At 32.0% G+C, this 24208-nt stretch overlaps 1 protein-coding gene across 2 annotated transcripts in view; it reads left to right on the forward strand.

The window, feature by feature from the left end:
* Nucleotides 1-24208, forward strand: part of LOC108733709 (5'-AMP-activated protein kinase subunit gamma-2) — a 146447-nt gene that overhangs the window by 16800 nt on the left and 105439 nt on the right. Inside the window, exons 3-5 of one of the 2 annotated variants that reach the window (XM_025974119.1) lie at nucleotides 9975-10204; nucleotides 13171-13345; nucleotides 14334-14525. In XM_025974119.1, the coding sequence (XP_025829904.1) occupies nucleotides 9975-10204; nucleotides 13171-13345; nucleotides 14334-14525 (597 nt within the window). The remainder of the gene's footprint in view (nucleotides 1-9974; nucleotides 10205-13170; nucleotides 13346-14333; nucleotides 14526-24208) is intronic. The other variant, XM_025974120.1, reaches the window with a different exon arrangement.

Here is a 24208-nt window from a genome sequence, read left to right on the forward strand (position 1 = left end):
GTAACCACAAAAATGGCTTTACGTAAGAATAACCCGCAAATTGCGCATCACGATATACTCGTTCCTTGTGCTTGAACAATAGACTTTTTTTGCTAACTGCTGTAATACTAAAAAACTATTTTGACAATGGTATGGTGTAGTTTGGTGATTGTGGTTAACATGATTTACAATGTACGCATACTTTCCTGCAATGTAACGGATACGGTTGAGTTTGTTAACCGGAAGTTTGAGCTTGTAGGTACTTGGCAAGTACGTGTTTTGTACAATATTATGTACATGCACGTTAGGTATATTTTGGTGTAATACATGTATATTTGTTTATATGACATTTTAACATAGTTGTAATAAAAGTTGTCGTTAAACATTACATGAGAGTATCTCTTATCACTTCATCCGTTGGTTCATACATGTTAACGTAAAAGATAGGCAGTTGTAAGTACATGATTGTAAAAAATATTTTAGCATACTAAAACGAGAGCGAGACATGTCTATCTTAGTTGTAGGTAAGTCCTTTTTCTTTTTAAATTTTATAAGTAAATTCATCATAGGGTCGTCAGTCCTAAGACTGGTTGGACACGTACCTCCACTCTTTCCTATCCTGAGCTAAACTTCGCACTTCCCTAAAAGTAGAACAACCCACATCCTTAACTATTTGTGAACAGTAATCTAATCTAGGTCTACCTCTACCCCTCCTAACTCCTACTTCTGCCTCTAATATGTTTCTGACTAGACCTTCATGCCTGAGAAGGTGTCTTACCAACCTATCTCGCCTAGTTTTTATTTACTTCCATAGAGTCCTCTGTTTTCCTATTTTTCTAATACCTCTTCATTTCTAACCTTTTCTACCAACGTTATCCTATCCTCATCATCCGCCTATAACACCACATTTCGAAGGCTTCTAACCTGAAAAAATATAAGTACTGATAAAAAGTTTTTTGATTAACGATAAATTATTAGGGATACAAATTACATTACAGGCAGGGTAATGGGCCATTTTTCACCTTCAAACGGATGATGTTCTAAAAATACACAATTAACTTTAATTTTTACTTTAATTGTAAGAGAATTCAGTACGAAAATCTGTTTTAATTGTAAGATAATGCAGTACGAAAATGAAATAAAAATTTTGTGCACATAAATTTTGGGCCGTGGGATAAGACTTCCTCCCTGAACTTATAAATATTACCTCAATGAAATGGTCATAATGGCCACTAATACTTCCTGAAGTTCTAACGAACGACTTCCTTGGTACACCTGTTTAAGCGGTACCAGCGAAGAGATCGTCTGCAAGAACGCGAACTTTTTTCAAGAAACAATTGCACGAAAACACATGTAAGTATCCTTATTTTGGCATGCGTTATGTGTCATGTGCCAAGACTTTTAATCTGATGCCTACATGTGTGGTGCATATGTATCTACGAAGTACGGAAGCACTACTTCCGAATAACTAACTATCCATATGCCTATATCGTGATCAATTAATCAATTAAAACTGTACAGTATAATTTAATGGATCTCCTTAATAATAAAAATTGTCATCATAAAGTCGCAGTCCTAAGACTGGTTGGACTCCCAACTCCACTCTTTTCAATCCTGAGCTAATCTTCGCATTTCCCTAAAACAAGAAAATCCCACATCCTTCTCTATTTTCGAACAGTAATCTAATCTAAGTCTATCTCTACCCCTCCTAACTCCCGTTTCTATCTCTAAATGTCTCTGACTAGACCTACTCGAGACCTATCTCGCCTATTTCTTATTGTCTTTCATAAAGTCCTCTGTTCTCTTACTCTTTCTAATATCTCTTCATTTATCACCTTCTCTATCTACGGTATCCTCATCATTCGCTTGTAACACCACATTTCGAACGCTTCTAACCTTTTCTTTTCCTCCGCGCCCACTGTCCATGTTTCGCACCCGTACAGCGCCGTGCTCCAAACATACACCTTTGACTTATTTTTATTGAAGGCGATTCAACCCTGCGCTATCCTCTGCTTTCTATCATTACTACTCCATCCGTCCTGGCTTTTTTGACTTCCTAGATATCTAAAATCGGGATGTTTTTCTAATTTTTCGCCTCCTATCTTTATATTCGCTCATAAAAGTAAAAAAATTGTAAAAATTAGAAAATATAAATTGTTGATTCTACAAACTTATCGTCGTCACGTCGCTCTTTTAATAGAAGAAGATTATGCTTTAAAAGTTTATTCTTCGTAGAATGCATACTACCAAAGTTATTATATATTTGCTTTAAGTTCAAAAGTGTATCTTTGCTGGCACTGATCGCGAGCACCTTCAAAAACAGTATAATAATTAGAACTATCACGCCACCCGGCTGTTTGCGGCACATTGAAAATGCAACCAATTGTCAAGTTTCACTATGAGTGAGTTCGTAGAACGTGCAATTAATTATCATGAGTGCGTTTTTCCACGTAAATCGTTGCGCTTTCGTGACAGAAGACAATTAAGAATGCATTTCAAGACTTATTACCGTACCACGAACATACCATACAAACATATCGTATGTAGATATCTCTAGTTTATATTGGCGTTCAGTTATACCTATATGTGATCTTTGTTCTTAGTTTCGGACACCTGTTCTATCATCATTCTAATTATGAATGTTAATTAACGAAACAGGTCAGATGTGAATCATATTTTTGACCTTTTTGGATCTCATCAGTACGCCGTAGATGTTCCGACAGTACATTAACCAGTTTGTTTGCTATCTTAACACAATATATTACTTATAAAAATTTTCACGTGACCTGATATAAAATGACATAATCAGTCGAAAACAAAACATAAGAACATAAATGGATCGTGTTTGATTGTGAGACTTTTTAATTTCTTTTTTTATTAAACTTTTAACAAATTTTGTTTTAAGGAGAACCTAAAAGTATTTATGTTTATCAAATTTAACCAGGATTCTCCTGTTTATTTTAAAATTTTAACTTCACTTTCATTTCGTATTCGTTATAATTATGTATAAAACCCATTTTAATACTTTGCCTACATGAAATTATTTGAAATGAAATACAAATTCAAATAACTGAAGGTGAGAATAAGGAGCCAGAATTTTTTTGTTTCGATTGATATCATAAATATTAAAATGAACTCTGTTAGGAAGTTCTTTCCTAAGCTTTGCTAGAAAAATTTACTTAATGAATTTTATTCAAATGGTTGTAACCGAAGTGAATTTGCGGTTTTATTTATTATAAGGATTTCTAATTAATTTACACAAACCCGACGCCTTCTCCGAAAATAACTCTTTGTAGGAAATAACTGAAATATTGATTGATTGATTCTATGCAATTTATATGATAACTGTTGTGCATATTGTTCTTAAATTTTCTATTTTTTCAAAAAAATATTTTTTGAAACAAAATGCAATGAAACCTTTGTTTTACGTTTTCGTTATTGGAAAAATATCCGAAAAATTGACAATCAAGCACGGTTAATATGTGAATAATCGTATAATAATCGAAAAAAGGTTTTGCTTACCTTGACATCACGACTTTATCACTTTATGTATTAATTAATATAATTATTTCGTACCGAAAAACGCGGAAGATATTATTTTGAAAAGGTGACTCATCATGTTAGTTTGTTTCGTGGCATTCTTGTTCGTTTAGGCCGTAAAATGTGTAAAACTACCTCATTATTCTATTTTTATATTATTACACTTTGAATATATGCACATATTACATATCGTATATACTGCGAACTATATCGTATATGCGTAAGTTTAATGAAAAGGACTTCGCATTGGACGTTCTCGCTTAAACCGTACCGCTAAACAGATTAAATTTAATTCAATGCGCATGATGTTTTAATGAAGATTAATTCAATTTTTATGGTTTGTTACCATATCACCATTCGACTTTTCTATGAGCACAATGTGTTTTTAAGCCTTGATAAAACGATTACATTTCATGCGCGAAAATTACATTTTTTAAAAACGGCATTTTTTATTTTGAACGGTTTCGGTGAATACATTCTTGGAAATTCCGAGCGGGGATTTATTCCAGACATTTCTTATCTTTTATTTGAACAGTTAAGTGCTGTATCTAAACATTACAACAACAATTATGTTGAAGTTTTTTGTAGACGTGTAATGTTTTTATTTTGAACATGTTCCATGAGAGACCTCAGTTTGTAAGTGAATTTACAATATTTTTTTAACAAGAAATTAATTTATTTCTAAGTGCTACCTGACACATGTGCAGGATATTCCACACAACCGGAAAAACAATAAAAGTTACTCTTGGTTTTCCGTTGTTGCTACACTCGACTTGATGCCAAGCAACTTCAAACTATTATTTGATATTTTGTGTTTGATATCTACCGTAATCGGTATGTACTCTCGAATTTATTCATGCAATTATGAAATCTTTGTTTGGCAAAAAGAATATTCGAACTGTTAAATATTTCCTAAATAGGTGCACAATTCAAAAATTGGTAAAGGTCTAGATGATGGCCCCCATCGGGGGTGGGGACCGAAAGAGGACGTCTCCCCCACCATTGTACAATAAAAAGTTCGTGGTAGTCTCACCCCCATAAAAAGTTATGGGGGTTCAAAGTTAATAAATATGCCAATTTTTATACATTTCTAGGCATGTAAATATTTATATAGTCATTCTTAAACAATATTCAAAGGTAAAACTAATGAAAAATACATAAAAATATTGAGAATGTTATATAAAACACATAGGGTAGGTTAGGTTAGGTTAGGTTATCGGGTTTTGTTCAAGTGACCACCCTCTTTCCATCCCCCACCTCCACCCGCGTGAAAATAATTATTTTATTGAATTTTATTTGAATTACAGTGTATGAAAATTGTCAAAATAATCAACTTTCAACCCTCATAATTTTTTATGGGGGTGAGACCGCCGCAAACTTTTTATGGGGTTTTACTCAAGTGACCACCCTACCCTAATAACTTTTTATGGGGGTGAGACCGCCACGAACCTTTTATGGTAGAGTGGTGGGGAGACCTCCTCTTTCGATCCCATCATCTACACATTTACCCAAAAATTTTTATTCGCACCATTGAATGGTTCATTGTCTTTCAATCAGTATGAAAGGGTAATGTAGAATTATCACCTGCCATAGGATGATAATTTCGGTATATGAACAGTTTACTGGAAGTTCGAAGTTATTTTTCAATTACAGTTCTGCAACTTACCCAACTAATTTTGCGCAAGGCATTACGGCCGAAAACACAAACAGCAATTTTACCTTTTTATTAACGAACTGCAAAGTTTTATTCTTGACGTTGGCCCTAAAAATAGACATTTCATGTGTTTTGCGCATATTTTAAGTTTGGATGCAAGTGATTTCATGATTCGGTGTTTCAATGATGAAATTTTATTGAAGAATTCTTAAATTCTTTATAGCCTGTAAAAAACTTAACAGTCTAGTAAAAGGGCCGAAAAACTTAGTATTAACATACGTGGGTACAAATCTTAAAAAATTCTGTGAAATTAAAAATGGGGATAGCAAGATTTGATGTCTTAAAATGATTTATGAATAAGTCAGTAATGTTGAAAAATCCAAATGCTGTTGAAAAAAAATGTAACTACTTGAACTCGACTTAATTTTAAGTAGCATAAAAATCAAGTCGAGCCTAAATCCCTACGTAGAATGGTAGATCATAGACCGAGCCTGCATATGCTTCAAAAAGTAAAAAACAAATGGAAGGTGCAGATGAAGAAACGTTGTTTCATATACAGATAATAACAAAGTTCATAGAATGATTTCTGATATAATCTCCAATAAGCCTTGTTAAAAAATAATTGTAAAATAAGCTGCATGTAAATCTATGTCGGGTTTGTTATCAGATTTGTCACTAAAAATCCTCTTTTCAGATAACTGAAGAAATATTTCGTCTAGTAATAAACAAAAAAGAAAAAAATAACACAAGCGAAAAGTTTAGCTCGTATTCGTTTAGTTAAATAATATGTTAGAATACAACGATTTCATAATATGTAATGTAAGTTCGTAGATTAATAAATCAAGTATTTTATGTTGCTTATTGTTAGACTAAGATCGCGAGCACCTTCAAAAACAGTATAATAATTAGAACTATCACGCCACCCGGCTGTTTGCGGCACATTGAATATACCCATAAATAATAAAATAAATATTTGCTTAAATGTTACTGATTGTTGTAACAAATATTTCTGTAATTTATGATCTCTTTTAATATTTGAGTACGTAATAAAATGGCATTATCAAGTAAATATACAAATTGGTTAATTTTTATAAATGGATAAAGAGAGTTANAACAATTTTGAAACAAAAGAAAATGAATAAGTATTTTCATTAATGTCTGTTAAAACAATAAGATAATAATTGCGATTGTTAGTCTTGTCTCAAAATTTTGATACCCTATTTTTAAAAATTTTATTATCTGTTTATTTAACGACTATTTGACAGCTAAACGATTAATGCTCTAATTTGTTTTTGTAATTATAGGTATAAAATTTTTGTTATATGTTGCGTTCTGGGAGAAATATTGAGCCTTTATCCAACAAATTTACTTTCCTCGCTACTCGCGTTAAACAGTCTGAAAATTACTCTAGGAATTTTTGATGAAGATGCACAGTATTTAAAAGGTGTCTCTTGAACCTTTTGCAGTTTCATTAATAACAAATGTGTAGAATAATGTAGGCCAATCCAGTCAAAAGGGTGCTGGAAAATACGAACGTTTCATATCCTATTAACTGAAAGTACGTATAAGTGTAACAAAGAAGCACTATGAATTTTTGAAGTGAAATTTCTTTACGCACGGTAGTGTAAGTTCGTTTCATGTGAGTTGCTATGTAACGAAATCATGCAACGGATGTTCCTCCTCTACTCGACCACGTAGTCGACTTCGTAGTGGGGATCGCTTGAGCTGTGAGCGCGCTTCAATGCAACGTTCGTTACAGGCAACTCCGGCATGCATAGTGAAAAATTTAAATTCAGAGTGTACAAATAATGGCATTAAACCAATTCCTTAACCCCTATCTCCTTATGTTTGTGTGTTTGAAGAAGTTTCACTTCAGTAGCGTGTAGTTTAATTACACGTTGTATTTTTTGATATGGTTTCGGTTAAAACAATATCTACCTTATAACGTAATAATTTTAAAAAGGTAAAAGACTTCTAAGCGCTTTTTGTATAAAATTCGCTCGTCAAATCAGACTCTGCAGTCGCTCATTTAGATTAAATGCTTTTAATGGTTACTTTTAAGAATTTTGTACTGCAAATTACAGTGATATTATTTAAGCCCACTGTGACTTCTTCAGGTGATGATTTATGAAATTCGTTTGAATTTCGTAATACCTAATTTATTAAATCATCTCCTGATGAAGGCTTACGCTGCCTTCATTAAGAGATGAAACAATGTTATTGTGATTTATATAAAAAAACATCTTATAATTAACCGGTTTTTGTATTCATTATCAAATTACGAATGTTGTAGTGATCCTGATAGGTAAATATCTCCTGTAATTGTTAATTGCTGTTTCATAAAATGTTTTGAGATATTCAAAAGTATATGATAAAAGGAAGCAAATTTTTCTGCGAATTATATAGTGTTAATTATGCATTATTATCTTAATTAAAATGCCAGTATTGTGACACTTTGTGTTTCGTATGCATGTGGGTAATGGTTTTGATTAATTAATGGAACAATAACTGTGTGCTTGTAATGACGACTGATTAAATATTACTTCAGTAATAAACACTTATCGGTATCAAAAAATTTAATTTTAATTTTAATTTCAACACTGAAGTTTAGGATGAAACAAGGTTGTAACTGTTGTAAATGACGAATGAAGTTTTAGTGTAATGAAAAACAATAAATGTTTATGTGTACATTAATGCAGGTTCTCAGTATAATTAAGGGGTTTGCGATAAATTAACGTATATATTCATTTGATATTAAGTTTTAATCCATCGTTGAACCTTTAGTAATAACAAGCAGATTTCGCGGTCGCGTAAATAATATTCGATCTTTAATCGATTACGGGTTGAAACACTAGAATAAGAACAAAAAACAGTTAAAAACGTAACCTAACCTAACCAGTTAAATCAATTTCTTTTTTTCACAAAATTTTGATTAAATCCAAAACCCAATTTCTATTAAAAACGAAAAAAAGGAGTTGAAAAACTATGACTATTTTATTAGAATAGCAAAAGAAGTAGGTACATACAATTCCTAGGAAATGTATACAATTCCGAAGCTATCAATAAAATATTTTTTAATACACACATATCCTGGGAAATGTATACATTTCCTAGGAATTGTATGAAATTCCAATATTGTACTAGGAAATGTATAAAACCAATGCTTTCAGTGAATAAAATGAATAAAACACGTTAGTAAACTGAGAATCAAAGTTATCTGTGTTTACGCGGTTCCAGTGCGATCGCCTGATTGGATGACGTAATACCCTCCCCGTGCTCCGCTAACCCCGCGCACTCATTAAAATCTTGAATGTAATACATTTCCTATTGCTGTTTAGGAAATGTACATAATTCCTAGGAAATGTGACTAATATAATTTATTTCACACATTTCCGGACGATTTTACGAATTATATACGTTTCCTGGGAATTGTATACAATGACGGATTACACACATTTCTTTATACATATGACAATTAGTTTCTTACAGCACTGAAAACAGTCGCGAACATAAACAAAATAGGCGAAGAAAGATTTAATTTTTAATCTCAAACGAAAAGAAAGTGCTCGTGAAGGTGAATCGCGGTCGACCGAATGTCGTATTCACAGGGAAAGTCCCGATCATCGAGTCGGTTTACTTTTAAATTGACGTGGCTCAATTTTATGTCGCCCTTAGCTACATGAAACTTGAAAATAATTAAGGGGAATCATCTTTTAGGTATGCAGTCAGACAGAGTTGCTAGTGTTAAGTTCATTAGAATGTCAAAAAAGCTAATAATAAGTAGGTATTACAGTCAGTAATTACTTACTGTTTGATTTTCGCAAAATAAATGTATTTATCGGTAATAACGGTTATTGGTTGATAATCTGGCAGGAACTAAGAGGCACCCATTGGTCAAGAGGTTCTCTGCACTTGCCCAGAATGATCAATGGAATAAAGGGGCCTGATTTGGTACAAATCAGTATGACGTTTTCAAATTAGAAAATGATTGATCCCGTTTTTAAAATTTAATTACGCAAACTTTCTCAAACCTATAAATAACGTAGTGATTAAAGATAGTTATGCCGGAACGAATAATTAAGCTTTGTGATGTTTCTTAAAATCATAGTACTATTACTGGAAACGATGTAGTTTCCAAGCCCGGTATTACTTTATCTCTTCTTAACCGTTTTCATCTACCTCTGTTTTCTTTGAGATTGCCTATTTTTTCGTTCCTAAGAAGATCAGTTAACTTTCTATGGATCTCATCAAGAGTACAGTCTTCCACCTTTAAAAAGAAGCTCAATGAGAGCTCTTTACTTTCGCTTCACACTCATTATATATTTTCTTTCACAACAGCAAACAAAAATTAGTAAATGTGACGTTTTCGGCATCCTACAGGAAGTTACTCTAGAATGTTGTAATACTACGGTAAATTCATACCGTAATCCAATAATTCTTGATTCATATAACTTACCCCTGGTGCATAGCACTTCACACAAGGTAACTAGAGATACCTATACCCCCATCACAACCTGACAATATTTATCAAAGATTTTTTTTTAATTTCTGTAAAATAGCAAGAATTAGTTACTATCTCAACAAGATTTGCAATAAGAACATTCTTGTTTATATATGCTTTGAACCTGTCAAGTGTTTTTGAAGGGTTGTTTTTGTCAATGTTGACATTAAGTTACAATTTATTATTTTTATTTGTAAAGGAAACCAATTTAGGATTTCAATTTTGTATGTTCTGATAATAGCAAATAGAAACGGATTTATGGAATTTGATGAAGTTTTCATTTCTATTTGTGTTTCTCAGGAGTTGGGGTCGCAGCCACTACCTACAACCAATTATGACGACGTCGATGTGATTCCTAGGCCCAGGTCAGGCACGTGGGGCTCTAAATCCGATACGAAAAAGCCAGACAAAGACAACAAAAGTAAAACCAAAGAACATAAATCGAAGCACGATAGCAGTAAGTCTGAGAACAAGAACAAAAACGAAAGTAGATCGGAAGGACGAAAGGAGAAGAAGAAGGAAAAGCAAAGGTAGGAATGTTAAAATTATGCAACTATTTAAATTTTTATAAAATATAAATTAATTGCGTCTGTTGACTTCCCTGAATAATTTTTGTGAAACTGGCTGTCTACCATATTTATTGTGTCAACACTGTAGAGGGTGAGAGCGACTTCAAAGTCAGTAAGTCATTGATTTTATAATTATATAAACCCATCAAAATAATGCTCTCTTTGATATGTAATTAATTCATTAAAGTCAAAAACTAGACCCGAAGATCGAAGGCCGAAAAACTCAAAAACCTCAAAATCAGTCAACCAAATATTGGACGTCATATCAACAAAACACTTCACCAATCGACACCCGCACAAATTGTTGTGGGGAATGCTAGGTCATGGGTCGGTGGTTATGCCAACTGTTGAACGTTAGCGTCCCATTGTTTACATTCAATTAATTATCAATTACATTTGGTATCGTTCAATGCGAGATAGGATTAGAAATCTGTTTGTTATTGAATTTCCATGGGTCTTTCGGTCTCTTTTTACAAGAACCTCATCTTTAATTACACTTTGTAGTCTTCGGGTCTTTCTCATTATTTTTCATTTCTTCCAGAGGACCATATTTTTTTGAAAAATAAAAAGTTAAACGGCAAAAGTAGCACACTTAATATTGATTTGCGTATTGATCTTGCATTGAAGTAAATGATTCATTTTTTTTTCTACAAAATTCTGTCGACCAGATGTTCAAGCGGATAAGATAATATGACTATTGTATGTAAATTTATATTAATAGCTACATAATAGCACACACATCAAGGACAAACCATTAGCACTTTTCTTTCAAATAGTTATACATACATTTTACTTAGGTACGATGTTTTTTCGCATTTCAGTTTTTTGTTTTTGATAGCATCTATTTTGCTTATATGTGAATCAGGGGCTTTCCACAAATTACATAACACAATTTGGGGAAAGGGGTAGTCCATCTAGGCGTTACGACCCTGTTACATGGAGGGTAGAAATTGTAATTGTTAATTCAAAAGTGAATTTTTTTCTGAATTCAATGCATGCAATAAGTAAAGGAATGAAGGGGGGGGGCAAGCCAGACATAGTTTTGGTACGTGGGGAAGGGGGGGTAAAACTGATGATTGTATAAGTGTTAATGTCTACAGAATTTCACCTTTTTCGACCCCTTATACCCCTTCGTTACTCTAAGTGATACATTCAACGATTGCGTCATAAAAGCTAGCCCACCTACCTATAAATCATTTCTTGTGATTAAAAGTATAATCAATTTGAAACATAAATTTTTGTCCATTGTTTATGTATCTTTTTAGTACTTGAGGATGACATATTAATGAAAAATTGTAAGAACTGTCAAGTTAAGAAAAAAATTAAAATAAAATAGATGAACTGTGAACGTCACATTTCCTTAGGCCCCCTCCCCCTTGCCCTACCTCGTCACGCTGAATAATACCCCCTTCCCCTTATTTGCGAACATATTTTTTAAACCACCCCTATGTAGTTAATACAGCCGTTTCAATTTTGTTCATATTTTTCGAAATACCTTATTAACAAGTTGAGCAAACATTAATTCTTTTTCATGGCCACATAAGCTGAACTGTACACATGTATCTACTAATTCGATTTTCTCATAAAAATGTATATGTGTAATATTAACTAGCTAGGAAAGGAAATGCTGATGAGATCGGTATATGTACTTACACTGGAATGATTAAGTCTCTACCCATCATGAATCAAATGTTCTTTTATTCGTGCTGAGAACATAATTATTGATACAAATGTAATACGTCCACTGACGCCTGCATACTTATATTTTTTATATAAGGTACTTTTCTCTTCTTACAAACTTGACAATCGTAGTTCATTAATAAGTGAATGGGCATGTAATAAGCAAGCAAATCGAATAATGTTGCAACTTTCGCAGACAAAATTACCTTAATTAATTTATAAGGAGAAAGATCGAAACTTCGAAGTCAAGTATTTGTTACGAAACAGAACATCAGCAAAAAAGGATAATTGAAGTGCGAATACTTTTCTTTCACTTTTATCGATGCGATTTTTGCATTTCATAATAACAAGCCTCTCCTGTACTCACGTAGACTAACCAGATTGAAAGCCGCGCGATTTATCGTTAGCTAATGAGAGTGAGTGTACGTCTAATTTTTTGAATAATTTGAGAACGTTGCTAAACACCTGCATCTCTTGAAATGATGATGGTAATAATAATAATTATTATACAGAAGCAATAATGAATGAAAACAGAACGGTAGAAACTTTTCGTGTTGTGCAAACAAGTCACGGCCGTGTTTAACAAAATTGAGACGATTTAACATTATACTTAATAAATAAACATGCTAAAACGAGGAATATGGTTATCGAAAGCTAAGAATTCATAACATTTGTAGGCGTATTATAGACATAGTTAAGTTGCCAGGCGTTTTCTGTGACGGTCACGTAGTTTACGTATTATTATTGCATTGCATCGGCGAATAGTTTTTATTATATTGAATAGTTGGCTTTGTGCGTATCAATATTGATAATGCTTGGTCAGTTTTATAAAGGAGGTGTCATTGAAATTTTACTTCGTAAGTAAGTTAAAGTAGAATGTTTATTTTTTTCCTAAAAATCGCCTATCCACCTCTCTAATTGATAACGTAAAAACTATTAATAATTATTATCACCCATTTGATTTTCTTCGTTCCTTCCTCCTGTACTTAAAAAAGTTTGAATACCCTATGATAATGTATGAAAATAATTTTATCAATTTTTTATTGTGTAATATGCAACTGAAGATGAGTTAGTATCAAGAGCGTATAATTAAAGGTTGTTACTATTTACTGACATATTGATGAACAGGTTGTGGCGTTAGAATCTAGGGAATATGTAAAGTAAAATTAAGAAAAGTTTTTCAGTTATTCATATTAAGAAATTTGACATAAAAATCAAAAATTGTAACAGATCTTTTTTTGTTCTAGTAGTGGCAGTAGAAGTGGCTCAACGTCTCGATCAAGTTCCGCCGAAAGACGAAAATCGGGCGATGAAAGTCCGAAAAAAGGGGGTATGTTTGATGCCTTTCGAAGCAGATCAAATTCTGATGCGAGCAAGAAAAAGGCAAGTGCCTTTATGGCCACGATGAAGAGTGCCATGCTGGTGAGTAATAAAATTATCATTCCCAGAAATTTAGCATTGTTTGCCTTTACAGTTAGATGTTAATGTCATACAGCAGCGTTTATAAAGTTGCCTACAAAGTGAAAATAAGATTAATATGAAAGTAATATAAAGTTTGTTTTTCTGAATTTTGATAAACCCTTGATTATCTTATGCGCTCATTTTCTTAAACATTATTTGATAAAAACTTAGTTTGTGCGTCAATAGTAACAACTTACTAAGATAATTTTTTTTGCTATTTTGTTACATTCTGTCAATACCAGGTAAAAAAGTATATTTTTAATATTTAGTTTTCCTATTTACGACCTTAAAAAAGGTTATAATATGCTGTTAGCGTTAGTTAGCGAATGTAGTTTAAATCGATGTTTTTTATTGTTCAGCATAAGCCGTTCCTAAGGTCAGTTGTTTTTTAATTCATTTTGTAGTGTTTTCTAAGAAAGTAATAATTTTTTGCTCATATTCTTAACCAGCTTTTGATAAGTTTTACTGTTTAAAGTTTTCCTGAATCATTCATTTATTGTTCATAATTGTTCCTTGAACAATTTTGAAACAAAAGAAAATGAATAAGTATGCAAAAATAGTTTTTTTTTTTAATAAAAAGCTTCTTGGGAGTAGCACATGCATTAGGTTGCTTTGTTTGTTGTTACTGACGTAATTTATTACTTGCTCATTTATTAACGACTAAAAATGTTTAATTGAAGCCAAAAATAGGTTGTGTACTTGCCAGATACTACTTCAAACTTTTTTCATTCATTCGCATCACAAACTTATTTAATTTTTCTTGTTATATGGACGAGTTATCAAAATTTATTATTATTAGGTACATAAAGATGCATGAGTATTGTAATTATATGTATCTAATAATTTCATATTTTTACTGTTAATTTAGTTTTAAATTTTTTATTCAAAATCTCTACACATAATACGATTATTGAACTTGCTAAAAATTTTTTTCCCTTTATTGTTACAGCATACCGGTTTCATGCATCCTAAAAGAACACCCAGAGATGGGTCAGCTCACCCCGTGCGCGATGGTGACTCGCATACCCAGTACTACCATACTGTCACTGCTGCTTCGACTAGTCGTAGCCCTATGACTAAAGTGATGGACATTTTCAGGAACAGGTCTCATGCTAGCGTGCCCCCAGAGGACAGAAGAAAGGTAAGTCTTCCTTTTTATCAGTTTAATATTAAAAAATTAAANTATAACGCTTATAACTCTATCTAATGAAACTATTCAACGGTTCAAGATTTTTATCATCTCATCACTTTGATAGTCTTCAATAACACCATCTTCAAATTAATTTTTGCACCGATTCCACTCCAAGAATTCAAAATATCGACTTTTAAGGCTAATGAATTTTCGTTTCTATAAGCGAAGGTTTAGTTTGTGAGTTATTTTACATTATACGATGGCCTAAGATAATTAGCAGGTTGCCTACTGCATAATCATCGCCTGGTAAGTTTAAGAGAAATTATAAAGTTAAAATATAAATATTTTTTTGTCAAAGCCAATGAATTCCTACCTCAATTTGTATAAACATTAACTTAAAATAAAAACGTTCGTCTACACGTCTCATTAACAGAATTTTGTTCTGTCGAAAATAATTTTCATTCTACAGACGATAAAGCAACACATTCAAAAACTAAAATTAAAAGTTCTGATGCAGATTGTACATTAGCGATACCATTAGAATGACGAATGTGATGGATTTATTTTTATTCAGATAGATGCGATTTTAAACAATGTCTATGCAAAAAAAAAATCAAATTTCAAAGCGCCTTTGTTTTTTCGATATATTCAAAAAATCGTTTAAACAATTTTACAAGTCAAGGATTTCATGTACATACACATGTCATTTGGTATATAATTACAAGAGATAAAAAAAATTTGCATTACAAAAAAGGCAATTACTCCACGTGTTTATTGCTTTTTTGTTTTTAAGTAAAAACTTTTTTGTTAATGAACATTTCGTTATTTTGCTATTATTTTTTTTATTGCACTTGTTAGTTTTTCTTCGAACCTTTTCAATACAAAACCCACTTGAAATATTTTTGAATTTCTGGAACCGAAAATGTTGTTAAATAAGACGACCATGGGGGTACTATTGATTCCCGGGTATAAGTTCATTCTTTTTTATTATTTAGTTCAGATAAAGGAAAAAGCAACAATTCCGATTCACTTTTAAATAATTATGCAGTGATTTATTATCAATTTCTAAAACAATGAAAACAAGAAGTACCTTTCTCATACGAATTATCGAATTATATCTTGTTACACTCGTCTCGTAAATATCGTCATTCGAAGAGATATAAAGTTATGGAATTTAGTGGTTTTCAGTAAATTACTGATACAGATTAGATAGATGTATGTCAATAAAATGACTAATGAATTTTAATAATAAAAAGATGCTTGTTTTGAAGGTGTCATTGTAAATAATTGATGTAATAATTTTAAATTAACTTAAACTTAAAATTAACTTAACACTTTCTTGTAAAGTGTTAATAGGGCAAATGTATATTAGCTATGCCGATTCAGCATTGTAGCGTCTTTTTAGATATTTTAAATTGAAGGTTTCTAAAATTCTGAAAAGAAAATTTTATTCAGCCTTTGTTTGGATTAACTATTTTTAGGATAATCATGTTTTCATTAATCACCAATATAAGCATATTAGGTTGAATTCGATAACATTCTACAGCACTATTTTGGCTCACATATTTCTTAAAATTTAATTTTAATTTTTTATATACACTTACCAAGGCGAAAACGAAATTAAATTTTTGAATATTTCGGTAGTTTCTAAGTGTAATCTTTGTGTTTTTGAAAAATTGAAGTATTTTTATTAAAATTTATACAGTCGCACTGTAGAAAAATAAATTTATGCGTGATTGTTAAAGTTGTTGACTTGCATAATTAATTAAAGTAGTTGGTTTTGTTTTTCTCTTCGCTAGGCGACTGCATTGCAAATCACTTTTTATTGACTATTAATGTCCAGACATCATAACAAAAACAAATGTGTTTTCGGCAAAAATTATGTAAGTCATAACGAAATGCTGGACATATGAACGTGGGATGATGATAAGATTTAGACCAGAAGTGATAACGAGGGTTAAAAATGTTTGATTCGCTTTTTTTGTCCTTGCTAAAATATAATTTTAAATGCACCCTCTCTAATCGTATAAGTCGTACTGATTCAAATTCATAATTTTATTTAAAAAAAGGTGTTTCTGCAATGAAAGAATAATTAAGGTTTTTAACCTGATCTGTTGTTTTGTACTATAGGTATGTAGTGTGGGGTAATTAATAAAATATGTGCTTAGTCCGCCAATAGGGATAAAGAAATAAGAAGGTGGGGAGAATCGAAAGAGGAGGTCTCCCCCACCACTGTACTATAAAAAGTTCGTGGCGGTCTCACCCCCACAAAAAATTATAGAGGTTCAAAGTTAATAAATATGCCAATTTTTATACATTTTTAGGCATGTAAATATTTATATAGTCATTCTTAAACAATATTCAAAGGTAAAACTAAGGGAAAAATACATAAAAATATTGATAAAGTTATATAAAACATTATTTATATATCTTTATCAATAGGGTAGGTTAGGTTAGGTTATCGGGTTTTGTTCAAGTGACCACCCTCTTTCGATACCCCACCTCCACTCTCTTGAAAATAATTTTTTTATGTGGTTTTACTCAGGTGACCACCCTCTTTCTATCTCCCCTACCCTCTTTCAATCCCTTTTACCCCCACCCCCATCTAACCCCCAAAACTTTTTATGGGGGTGAGATCGCCACGAACTTTTTATGGTACAGTAGTAGGGGAGACCTCCTATTTCGATCCCACGAAGGGAGTGGGGGGCATCATCTAGACATTACCGAAATTTTTGTTTGTTTCTGGGAATGATTTACTTTTTGCATAATGATTTTTGTCTTGATCCTTTTGTAATGTCAACATCACTTTCTTCTTGTTACTGGATTGCTACATTTATAACGCTTATAACTCTATCTAATGAAACTATTCAACGGTTCAAGATTTTTATCATCTCATCACTTTGATAGTCTTCAATAACACCATCTTCAAATTAATTTTTGCACCGATTCCACTCCAAGAATTCAAAATATCGACTTTTAAGGCTAATGAATTTTCGTTTCTATAAGCGAAGGTTTAGTTTGTGAGTTATTTTACATTATACGATGGCCTAAGATAATTAGCAGGTTGCCTACTGCATAATCATCGCCTGGTAAGTTTAAGAGAAATTATAAAGTTAAAATATAAATATTTTTTTGTCAAAGCCAATGAATTCCTACCTCAATTTGTATAAACATTAACTTAAAATAAAAACGTTCGTCTACACGTCTCATTAACAGAATTTTGTTCTGTCGAAAATAATTTTCATTCTACAGACGATAAAGCAACACATTCAAAAACTAAAATTAAAAGTTCTGATGCAGATTGTACATTAGCGATACCATTAGAATGACGAATGTGATGGATTTATTTTTATTCAGATAGATGCGATTTTAAACAATGTCTATGCAAAAAAAAAATCAAATTTCAAAGCGCCTTTGTTTTTTCGATATATTCAAAAAATCGTTTAAACAATTTTACAAGTCAAGGATTTCATGTACATACACATGTCATTTGGTATATAATTACAAGAGATAAAAAAAATTTGCATTACAAAAAAGGCAATTACTCCACGTGTTTATTGCTTTTTTGTTTTTAAGTAAAAACTTTTTTGTTAATGAACATTTCGTTATTTTGCTATTATTTTTTTTATTGCACTTGTTAGTTTTTCTTCGAACCTTTTCAATACAAAACCCACTTGAAATATTTTTGAATTTCTGGAACCGAAAATGTTGTTAAATAAGACGACCATGGGGGTACTATTGATTCCCGGGTATAAGTTCATTCTTTTTTATAAATACGAGAAATATCTTTTAATTGCGTTAAATAATAATTTATTGTTAAATAATATGATAAAAATATACATTAATTCTGAGACTCTTCAGCGAAAAACAGATACTTTTGATTTACTTAATCATTGACATAGACTTGCAATTGGGATAGCTGAAAATTAGCTATACTGTAAATGAGAATACACGAGTGCAACGATAGTTTAAAGTAAACATGGGGCGGGTACCCTTTTAGATCCGGTCTAGTAGGGTGCCGGACGATAGGTCAAGTAATTCGACCACAAAGAAAAATCAACGAAAACTGCGCACTTATCTTGCAGGGTCAATTCCTGTTCCTGGGTATTCGGTCATGTCTAGTTTCAACATTGTCGCTACATCTTCGATTAGGTTATAATTTGAATTAGTTTCTTTGACTAGTACACCGCTTATGATATTCACCATACTCCAGGGCTAACTAATTAGGAACTAAAAATAATACTATAATTATTAATTTTTACACGTAACATCAATGGCATTTTATTTATCCTAACCGGGTAACTTTATTAAAATTAAAAAGTAAGGTGTTAATCTATTAATCTCATTAGTGATGCGTTAATGCTAATTTACATCTATCGATAATTACAGTGGGTTTAATTGAATTTATAAAGAGCTTTTCGGCATTGTGGTACTAAGGTGCATCTATATGTGTTTTCTCTTGTTAAACTTAGATGTACTTCAAAACCTGGTTTATTTTAAAAATATTAGCACATCTTACTTGACGTGTTTTGTAACTTTTATTGTTTGCGTTGTATGTTACATTATGAGCGTTAAACAGCTGATGTTATTAGGTATAGGTACCTATATCTCACCGCAATTTCATTTTCACATTGACACGAGTGTACCTATCAGGGTTAAGTAAATGTACCGTTGTTTGCCTTTTCCATAAACAAAACAATTCCAACATAAACAAGATGGTGCTATTGTTCATGTTGAAGTAATAAGAGACATCATTTTGTTTTATTGTATCAATGTAACAACATTGCGGAATACAATAAAGTGCTTTTGTTGAGGATTTTATTCATAAAATGTCAACCTAACAATATAAAGTAAAGGTTGTACATAGGTATGTACATATTTATAATTTCTCGTAGCCAGTAAATTTGTATAATAAATGTAGGAGAATTAAATTTCTACAACGGAAAGGTATTATACATTAAAATAATAAAGATAAAAAGACGAGTTGGTATCATCATCGTCATAAGATCTTCAATCCTTAGACTGGTTGGACACGTACCTCCACTCTTTCCTATTCTGACCTAAACTTCGCATTTCCCTAAAACTAGAACAACCGTTATCCTTAACTATTTGCTAACAGTTATCTAACCTAGGTCTACCTCTACCCCTCCTAACTCCTGCTTCTGCCTCTAATATGTCTCTGACTAGACATTCATGCCTGAGAAGGTGTCCTACTAACCTATCTCGCCAATTTCTTATTGACTTCCATAGAGTCGTCTGTTCTCCCATTCTTTCTAATACCTCTTCATTTCTAACCGTTTCTACCCATGTTATCCTCATCATTCGCCTATAACACCACATTTCGAAAGCTTCTAACATTTTCTATTCCGCCGCGCCCACCGTCCATGTTTCACACCTGTACAACGCCGCGCTCCAAACATACACCTTTAACAACCTTTTTCGAATTTCTAAATTAACCGTTCGGGAGCATAGAAGTGACTTCTTTTTATTAAAGGCGACACAACCCTGCGCTATCCTCTGCTTTACATCCCTACTACTCCTTCCGTCCTGATTTATCTGACTTCCTAGATATCTAAAATCAGCCACTTCTTCTAATTTTCCGTCTCCTATCTTTATATTCGCTCTTTCCCTACCTTTTCTTCCCTTGCATACTAGTATTTTTTGTAAGTATCACTCTTTTATCTTTGTAACTCATCCCTACCTAGTTAGTATAGCCAGTTCAAAATTTCATGGACCTTCACATGCGTGGGAGCAGGTCTTATTGAATTTGTGTCGTAGAAATCCGAAATGTTCGTTCGACTGGCTGCTGATTCGTAAATTTTTACAAACAATCGACAAGTTAGTTGATAGTGCCAGATATATGACTATACATAAATTAAAAATATATTTTCTACCATACATCCATGCCCCTACCCAAAGTATAATATTTGGCCTTGAGTTTAAGAATGAGAGCCCAATATTTACCCCCAAGTAAAAAATCGCATGCACTCCTTATTAGGAAAGAATTTTTCGTTACCTACCGGGTAGGTTATGTTACACTTTTTTGTCTATAAAATCAAGGAAAATCGTACTTTCCATACAAAGGTATGATGGAAAATTGTATACGGCCCTCAGGAAGAAAATACGGAACTATCTCCCGAAGGTATGCCGCCCTCGCCTTTGGTGCCTAACATCTATATTTATGTAGCGAAGTTTTCCGGTCTTAAAAGCCGTGGTCCATTGGAATTACTTCCTGACGTTTCGTTCACAACTGCGGTGAACATGCATAAGTAATTCTACTGGACCACGGCTTTTAAGACCGGAAAACTTCGCTACAATACTATACTATTTTGATGTTGCATACTATAGAAGAAGTCGACGATTTATCCCAAATACATGTGTATAAGATAGTAGTAAAAATGGAAAAAGGGCTATAGACGAACATAGGTAAAACACTGTCAAATCCTATCAATTAAAGAAATGATCTGGACGGGTGCGAAGCGTGGGCGATTAGTGAAAATACCGTGGGTAGAAAAGGTTAGAATTGGGGATATACTAAATAGAGTAATACTATATAAAGAGCACTATGGAAATCAATTAAGAAATAGAATGGAAACCGTGATTTATCTTGTTTGGTTTAGTTACGCAATATTTGAAGAAATAATTTCAATAGTCATTAGAAATTAGAAATTTTCCAGTGGCTTTGTTAATTGTAAAATGTACTGTTAATTACCATCAATTCTGTTTTTGCATTAATTTTTATAGACGTGAAAATGCAACAGTGCGCTAATTACACTTGATCAATGCTAATTTAATTTGTAACATCAAATCAATAGTTACAATTCGCATGTTTTTTACTTCTGTCAATGTCACGAATGAATATTAGAATACGACCGTATTTCAACTTTGTTGCAATGGATACGTTTTTTATATTAAGTTCTTAAGTACTTGTAGACCATTACATAGACACATATTTAAGGTAGGTAGTCTATCGTTTTTTGGGAAAATATATCAGCATGTGATACTATATATCTCAGTAACTTTATAAAAACTAACACGCAAGTAGTTACTATTAGTAGAAAAGGAAGTAAATTCGATTTATTAGAAAGCTCTTTTAAAACCCGAATTAAAATTTTTAATTTTAAAAGCGCCTTTCTGAAATGTTATGCTTCAACGCCGTTTATAATGCCTCCTCTTCCATTTTAAATTCCAAATCTGAATTTAAAAAATGAGAAAATCGCCATAATGGATTTTGACTTGTTCTTGTGCTATGAAGGCTTCAAGTAAAAAGATGTTTTCTTGGGAAATGCATTTGATAACACGTCAAAGTCAATAACATAGGTAGAATCTATCAGAAATTCTAATGATGTTAATGTAAAATTGTATACGGTCCATGTAAAATCACATTAGTCGGACAGCAGACAGACGAGTTGATTTATGATTCCTAACCACATATCATATTCATCACAGATGCTAGTTAGCTGTACTTACAATAATAATTAGTGTAGTTTGTTGAAATGTTTGCGTACTATTTAAATTTCTATCCAAAGTCGATATTTGCTTTCCACTTTGTAAATACTCCTATCGCTTATTTATATTCAGAATGAAAATTAGACAAAATCTCTGTACACAATTAAAACAAGGAATTGGAGCTGTTTACATGACACTGAATTAGACAATGTGTACGTATACTGGTTCAATCCGTTTAAAGGACTGATGAATTTGATCGGCTATGGTGCATAGCAATCAAGGAAACCTTTTCGTACCGTAACCTAAATTACTCATATTTATTTAAAAATCAGATTAATGAAAAGAAAATTTCTTAATGAACAATGTCATTGATTTAGATTAAGGTTTCCAATTCCAGGATCGAAAAGGTATTCGGGACTTTTGTTTTAAATTTCAATTCGAAATACAACAAATTTTCTCTAAAATAAAAATATCATGAAAACCAAGTAATTTTATTTAATTTTGGTAGTAAGATTAAAAGTAAACGAAAGACAAAAATTAATTAACCATAATCATAGTAGGTAAGTAAAACTATAATTACGAGTCGCATCATAATTTGTTCGGCAACAGAAAAATTCAGGACTATTCCTGAAACTCCGGGAAGAAATTTTTTTTTAGGTTAAATTTAGAGACCAAATGCCAGAACTGGAAACTCTTTATTTAGANATCATAGTAGGTAAGTAAAACTATAATTACGAGTCGCATCATAATTTGTTCGGCAACAGAAAAATTCAGGACTATTCCTGAAACTCCGGGAAGAAATTTTTTTTTAGGTTAAATTTAGAGACCAAATGCCAGAACTGGAAACTCTTTATTTAGATGTCCTATATCGACGGAATAAGCTTCAGATAAAACATAAAAATTATCAAATTAATATTTTTTCATGTTGGAACTGTTTTACGTTTTTTTCGTAGTACATTTTTCTTGTATTTGAGTAAAAACAATCGGCAAAAGTCCTTCTGTTTCATTATTTATTTTTATCTTATGAAATATTTTTATTCGCACTGTTTATACTTCAAGTTACATTTCTTTCTATTACTCTTTAATAACGTAAATTCAACTCTTCAATTATATGTAACTCTTCATAAATCAGACCATTTAATGGTAATTAGTTAATACGTGAAGTCATGTATAAATACATTTATCATCAGTTAATGCGTCTTTCTTTCATTATATACAAAGTGTTTCGAATTTCTTGGTTATAGATTATTATTAAATAGGGATCTACACTGCTTATATTGTATTTATAATGATTATGAGATTTGCAGTTAAATATTTGCCAATGATTTATTTGATTATTGTAAACCTTTAGTCCTGCCACCCATAATAAAATCAATTATATCATTACCTAGACTATAATCAGTTATAGATTATATTATACTCTAGTCGAACCCGTTTAAGTTTGGACGGGTTGGTAAAGTTGTTGATGGCGCACATCTTAATCGTAGTGATTCCCTATACCTACACTGTAATCCAACTTAAGGCATTGGCGCATGCACTTATGTTAATCAGGAAAGTCCTTCTCAACATAATCCAGCCTAAATCCTTGTCAATCATTAAATCCTCCTTCACCGTAGCCTAATTTAAACTTGTGGCAAATAGCACCTTACACGTATCAAACATAGGAAAACCTTTCGTAACATAATCTAACCTAGTGCATACCACTGAACCCCTTAGGCTGGCACTCACATTTGAATCATAGTAACCTAAAGATTCCATCCCAGACGTCTTAATATTTAGATAATCCGGAAAGTATGTATTAGTCATAGAAGAAGAGATACCTTACAAATTATCATTGCATTCTTATATGTAAGTTAAAGTAATAGATTTTTGCATATTATTAGTAATGATAAAATAATATTATCAGATTAGAATATTTGTCAGTATACAATACGTGAATAGCGTCATGCACTGAATAAGCTCTTGAACTCTGAATATGGTAGAATACCTTCAGAATATTATAATTGGAATTCAAATCCATTTTCAGTTTTTACTGCTTTTGTTTGACCCTGTAACGCCTTCACATTGACATATTTCTACATGTTCTTGTTTTTTAGTAACCAATAGTCCTGCTGTCGCGTCGTTAAGTTAATTTTTTTATTATGAATTATATGCGAGCAAACATTCAAATTTATATATTTGTATTGTTTATTCAGGATTTTAATTAATTTATCGACACCAAAAGCTACGGAACTAGCTGTTTT

This window comes from Agrilus planipennis, unplaced genomic scaffold, assembly GCF_000699045.2.
Source record: "Agrilus planipennis isolate EAB-ADULT unplaced genomic scaffold, Apla_2.0 scaffold78, whole genome shotgun sequence".
Classification (NCBI taxonomy): Eukaryota; Metazoa; Arthropoda; class Insecta; order Coleoptera; family Buprestidae; genus Agrilus; species Agrilus planipennis.